The sequence below is a fragment of the Oryctolagus cuniculus genome, chromosome 4 (assembly GCF_964237555.1).
Source record: "Oryctolagus cuniculus chromosome 4, mOryCun1.1, whole genome shotgun sequence".
NCBI classification, from domain to species: domain Eukaryota; kingdom Metazoa; phylum Chordata; class Mammalia; order Lagomorpha; family Leporidae; genus Oryctolagus; species Oryctolagus cuniculus.
The window spans coordinates 11,686,283-11,692,813 of NC_091435.1; the positions used below are offsets into that span (position 1 = coordinate 11,686,283).

General features: G+C 54.2%; 1 protein-coding gene across 2 annotated transcripts in view; it reads right to left on the reverse strand.

The window, feature by feature from the left end:
• IFNAR1 (interferon alpha and beta receptor subunit 1) overlaps positions 1-6,263 on the reverse strand; it is a 28,693-nt gene extending 22,430 nt beyond the window's left edge. Inside the window, exon 1 of one of the 2 annotated variants that reach the window (XM_051833617.2) lies at positions 5,991-6,263. In XM_051833617.2, the coding sequence (XP_051689577.2) occupies positions 5,991-6,063 (73 nt within the window). In that variant the 5' untranslated portion in view covers positions 6,064-6,263. The remainder of the gene's footprint in view (positions 1-5,990) is intronic. The other variant, XM_051833618.2, reaches the window with a different exon arrangement.
• Positions 6,264-6,531: the final 268 nt, after the last annotated feature.

The following is a 6,531-nucleotide window of genomic DNA, read 5'->3' on the forward strand; positions in this document are numbered from 1 at the left end:
GCTCGGATGTTTCTATTCATGTCTTTCTTCAAATCGGCAAAGTTTTCAGCCAGTATTTTTCAGGTATTCTCTTGTCCCTCTTTTTCTCTTTCACAGCACGTCAGTCTGTGCAATGGTATCTTTCCTGGTCCTTTAGACTGTCACTTTTCTTCAGTCTTTTTTGTTTCTCAGGCTGGATAATTTTCATTGTCAGAAAAATTCTGAATCCCTCTTGTGAATTTTTCATTTCAGTTGTAACTTTTCAGCTCCAGAATTTTTCTGTTTCCTATCTTTACTGATAATTCATTTTTTGTTTATATACTGTTTTCCTGATTTTTCTCTGCTTTCTTTAGTTCTCTGGGTATCTTTTTTTTTTTTTTTTAAAGATTTATTTATTTACTTGGAAGTCAGAGAGTTAGAGAGAGAGGCAGAGGCAGAGATAGAGAGAGGTCTTCCATCTGCTGGTTCATTCCCCAGATGGCCACAACAAGCTGTGCCAATCCTAACCCAAGAGCCAGGAGCTTCCTCTGGGTCTCCCACGCGGGTGCAGGGGCCCAAACACTTGGGCCATCTTCTACTGCTTTCCCAGGCCATAGCAGAGAGCTGGATTGGAAGTGGAACTGTTGGAACTTGAACTGGCACCCATATGGGATGCTGGCACTGCAGGCAGTGGCTTCATTCACTACCCCACAGCACGCGCGCACGTGCACACACACACATACACACACACTCCCTTTAAATTTTGCTTATTTATGTGAAAAGCAGAATGACAGAGGAGGAGAGACAGAGAAAGCTCTTCCATCCACCGGTTCACTCCCTGGTTGCCTACAAGAGCTGGGGCCGGGCAGGGCCAGGCCACAGCTAGGAGCCAGGGACTCCATCTGGGTCTCCCACGTGGGTGGCAGGAACTTGGCTACGTGAGCCATCGTCTTGCTGTCTCCAAGGTGTGTTAGCCGGAAGCTAGGACAGAGAGCAGAGCAGCCAGGGCTTGGACAAGGCACTCTTATATGGGACGTGGAAGTCCCCAGCGGCAGCTCAACGTCCTGTATCACCACGCTCGCCCCTGCCAGGCGTCTTTAAGACAACTGCTCTGAAGTCTCTCTAGTAGATGAGTCACCAGGTCTTTTTCAGGGTGATTTTTTTTCTTTCAGTGGGCCTTACTTCCTGTTTTCTTTGTGTGCCTTATGATGTTTTGCTGAAAACTGACAATTTGACTCTAACAATGCAGTACTCTAGAAATCAGTTTCTCCCTCTTCCCCAGAGTTTGCTGGATTTTTGTTATTATTATTTAAAAACAAATCACTGTCTCGATGCCAAGTATAAACTTTAAGTCTTTCCTGAGCCGTGCCCTGAGTATGCACAATTACCTTCTAAGGTTCCCCATATAAGCAGCGGCTTTTGGACGTCCTAGTCTGAACCTTCTCTGGCTCCCGAAAACGAAAAAGGAGAAAAATGAAGGGACAGGGCAGAGGGGGCAGAAAGGCTGCCAGCCCTTTTAACCTCCTAGAAGACACCTGGTAGGTGGGGAGAGCTTGAACAGCGGGAGAGGGGGCACCAACGACGGCCACTCATCTCCTTGTGTCCCTGTGGTCACACGCAGCAGCAACTACCAGAGCGCAGAGCCCAGACACTCCGATGGCACTACTCTCTGTCTCATGTCTGAATTCCTTCTTGCGCTAAGAACCTCTATTCCACACCTCTCCACAAAGACGGGCAAAAGAGGGACATTTGAGAAAACGTTTTCTGGGAAAAAAAAAAAATAAATAAAATTAAGGAGGCACTGATTAGGTCTCCCTACCCCTGGTGTTTTGTTTCCCACTCCAATTCATTGAATCTTCATCCCTGAACAGACTACACATCCTTATCCCTCTTTTCTAACGTGACTTCCACCCTGCAGGGATGCTGTTGGTCACAACCTGCACCACCTTAGACAAAACCATGAGAGCTAAAGCAGCTGGCATTGCTGTCCTTGGTACACATACAGGAACTACCTGATAAGCAGAGCCATGAAGAGGTCTGTGGAGTGCCGTGTGCAGGAGTGTTTAATACTTGGAATGTGTTCACAGCCCTTCACGCTCCTTGGGGAAAATGAAGCCCACTCTGGCTGGCAGAGAGCCGAGCGTCTGAGTGCGCACATCCGTCCCCTCCCTGCGGCTGCACAGGGCGCCCTCAACCACACTTCCCCACCAGGCTGCACTTCCTCCAGTGTTGGATCTGTCCACTTCTTTCTTCTGTCTTTGGCCACCCCTCACCTTTGGTGGTCAATTGTCTTATTTCTGACTGGATTTTCCTGGAACACATCCTGGTTGTTGGAATTCATAGATTCTATGCAGCCAAAGGGCAGGAGTTGGGCTCAGAGAGATCAATCAAGATCTGATGGCCTGAGGCCAGTGCTGTGGCACAATAGGTTAATCCTCCGCCTGTGGCACTGGCATCCTACATAGGGGCCAGTTCGAGTCTGGGCTGTTCCACTTCCAATTCAGCTCTCTGCTATGGCCTGGGAAAGCAGCAAAAGATGGCCCAAGTTCTTTCAAAAATCTTTTTAAAAGATTTATTTATTTATTTGAAAGGCAGAGTTAGAGAGAGGCAGAAAGAGACAGAAAGAAGTCGTCTATCCGCTGGTTCACTCCCCAGATGGCCACAAAGGCCGGAGCTGCTCCGATCTGAACCCAGGAGCTTTTTCCTGGTCTCCCACGTGAGTGCAGGGACCCAAGGACTTGGGCCATCTTTTACTGCTTTCCCAGGCCATAGCAGAGAGCTGGATGGGAAGTGGAGCTGCTGGGACTCGAACCAGTGCCCATACCCGCTAAGCCACAGCGCCAGCCCCAATAAATAAATCTTTAAAACACACACACACACACCCAATCTGGCTGTGAGTTTGTGCACTGCCTCCTCTTGTCCTTCTCCCCTTTCCTTACTCACATGGGACCCAGCAGATGCTTAAAGTGTCTGTGGGGGGAAGAGTTTATGGCCAACTCCAAGGGGAGACTCCCAGCATGTAGTGAAGTTCTGGGTCAGCTGAGCACTGGCAGCACGTGGCCACGGCCCACCTGCACAACTGATGGACTGAACAGGGCCCTGGTAGTGACAGGGCCTCCGGCAGTGGGACACTTGGGTGACTGAGCTGCCCAACAGTGACCACCTTGACAAGTGCGACTAAGAGGGCTCAGGTACTGGTACAAGATCTGCCGATGTGCTCGATAATTAGGTCTTGGAGGGTCCTCACACATGATCTGCCCAAGAGCAGGAATGACTGCAAGAGATTCTCCAAAACACGACCTTCTACCAGGACCTAGAACAACAGCCTTGCCCAAAGGCCACCTCTGTGAGACCTGCCCGCAACCGTGTGTTCAGCCCGGGACTGCTGCTACCCAATCATCGAATCCATACATTATTCTTTCACAACAACTTACGTAACCCTCTTCATTTTGTCTTTAAAAATCTCTCACTGGGGCCAGTGCTTGGTGCAGTAGGCTAAGCTTCTGTCTGCAGTGCCGGACTCCCATGTGGGCGACGGTTCACATTCCGGCTGCTCCACTTCCGATCTAGCTCTCTGCTGTGGCCTGGGAAAGCAGGAGAGGATGGCCCAAGTGCTTGAGCACTTTACCCATGTGGGAGACCTGGAAGAAGCTCCTGGCTCCTGGCTTGGATCGGCCCAGCTCCAGCCATTGCAGCCATCTGGGGAGTGAACCAGCAGATGGAAGACCTCTCTCTCTGTCTCTCTCTCTCACTGTCTGTAACTCTACCTCTCAAATAAATAAATAAAAATCTTTGATAAAAAATCTGATGGCCTGTGAAACAGTTATAAGCATACTGTCCAGAATGTTCCAATTCTAGTAATTCTGTGCAAGATAAAGGAAATCTGATGAGGCAGAGCCCGGAATTTCCAAAGGGATGCAACCCTTCTATTGCTAAAGAATGGAGACCTGGGAGTGAGAGACATCTGGTAATTGGGAAATCAGCAAATAATTGATAGCCAGGCACTTGGAAATAGTTGTTAAACTCTACTTAGTTTCCACAGATTTTTTTTTTTAAAGATTTATTTATTTTTATTTGAAAGTCAGAGTTACACAGAGAGAGGAGAGGCAGAGAGAGAGGGAGAGAGAGAGAGAGACAGAGGTCTTCCATCTGATGGTTCACTCCCCAAATGGCTGCAACAGTTGAGCTGCACCAATTCGAAGCCAGGAGCCAGGAGCTTCTTCCAGATCTCCCACGAGGGTGCAGGAACCCAAGGACTTGGGCCATAATCTTCTACTGCTTTCCCAGGCCATAGCAGAGAGCTGGATCGAAAGTGGAGCAGCCGGGACTAGAACCAGTGCCCACATGGGATGCTGGCGCTTCAGGCCAGGGCGTTAACCCAGTGCGCCACAGCACTGGCCCCAGTTTCCACAGATTTTACTACATTACTATTAGCAATATCCTTCTAATATTTGATTTCAACTCTTCAGCACGTAAAAATGTACTAATGGGCATTTAATTCAACACAAACTCTTCTGGCTGCTTCCAGCCTTCCAGAATGACCTTGACTGAACACAGAGTTTACTAGCTTTTTACGTCTGATGTAAATCCAAAACACACATATCCATAGCAACATGAATCAAAATCTCCTCCCCTGATTGACAGTTTTCTTAGTCTAGGGTCCAAAAGTGCATTTCCCAGGTTAACAAATATGACTATGTCGTGACTTTCAATAGGCGGGGCAACGTTACAACCTGAACTTTGAATTCGTGCTTTGTTTAGATATGATTATTACTTTTTTGGGGAAAAATAATAAATTAAAAGAGATAAAAGATAGCGAGGCCCTTAACACACAAGTGGAAAATGAAGAACTCAGATTCTTAGGAAAAGTTTAGTCTGGGTGAGCCCCAAGGCTCGGAGGCCGGATTCTCAGGGTTTGATTTAGACTGGCTGTACGGCTGCTGGCACATCAGTCTCTAAGGGCGCTGGTCCACACCCGGAGGATGGCAGTGTCTACAGCGGCGTGGCAGCTCCGTGCACGAACGCCCTTACAATGCGTGGGTTAACGCCCGGCGTGAGCCCAATAAATGCTCACTGCCTACAAGTTACGCCCGAGTTCTCTAGACGAGTCCCAAATTAGCTTCTCACGGCACACACATGAAAACCCTGGGCAGCTGTTACAGCAAATGTTCCGTGCACGGAAGACCTCAAAGCTGTGACCGCGCGAGCCCTCAGACTCACGCAGGGCCGCGGCCTGGACCCAGCCCACAGGGATTCACGCAGGGCCGCGCACGGACCCAGCCCACAGGGATTCACGCAGGGCCGCGCACGGACCCAGCCCACAGACTCACGCAGGGCCGCGCACGGACCGAGCACACAGGGATTCACGCAGGGCCGCGCACGGACCCAGCCCACAGGGATTCACGCAGGGCCGCGCACGGACCCAGCCCACAGGGATTCACGCAGGGCCGCGCACGGACCCAGCCCACAGACTCACGCAGGGCCGCGCACGGACCGAGCCCACAGGGATTCACGCAGGGCCGCGCACGGACCCAGCCCACAGGGATTCACGCAGGGCCGCACACGGACCCAGCCCACAGGGATTCACGCAGGGCCGCGCACGGACCCAGCCCACAGGGATTCACGCAGGGCCGCGCACGGACCCAGCCCACAGGGATTCACGCAGGGCCGCGCACGGACCGAGCCCACAGACTCACGCAGGGCCGCGCACGGACCCAGCCCACAGGGATTCACGCAGGGCCGCGCACGGACCGAGCCCACAGACTCACGCAGGGCCGCGCACGGACCCAGCCCACAGGGATTCACGCAGGGCCGCGCACGGACCGAGCCCACAGACTCACGCAGGGCCGCGCACGGACCCAGCCCACAGACTCACGCAGGGCCGCGCACGGACCGCGCCCACAGGGATTCACGCAGGGCCGCGCACGGACCCAGCCCACAGATTCACGCAGGGCCACGGCGCGGGCCCGCACAGCTCCCTCTGCCGTCACCGCGGAGCCCCCGGACCACACCGAAACCCCCTCGCTTCTCACCAGCGGCTGCGGGCGACACCCACCAGGCCCCGGCGGCCAGCACCAGGGTCGTCGCGCCCAGGAGGGCGAGCATCGTCCGCCAGCCGCCGCCGCCCCAGTCACATCCTCAGTCACTTCCAGCAGCGCCGCGGACGGGACGGGCGGAGAGGTCCCGTAGGAAACCCGGGCGCGCGCTCCCGCTTCAGCGACCCGGGGACCGCTCCTCCGAGCGCATCGGCCCGGCAGGGAGCGCGCCCCGCCCCTCCGCGCAGGCCCCGCCCCTCCCGCCAAAGCACCGCCACACGCGCAGGCCGCGTCTCTCCCCAGCGACCGCCCCGCCCCTCCGCGCAGGCCCCGCCCCTCCCGCCAAAGCACCGCCGCGCGCGCAGGCCGTGTCTCTCCCCAGCGACCGCCCCGCCCCTCCGCGCAGGCCCCGCCCCTCCCGCCAAAGCACCGCCACGCGCGCAGGCCGCGTCTCTCCCCAGCGACCGCCCCGCCCCTCCGCGCAGGCCCCGCCCCTCCCGCCAAAGCACCGCCGCGCGCGCAGGCCGCGTCTCTCCCC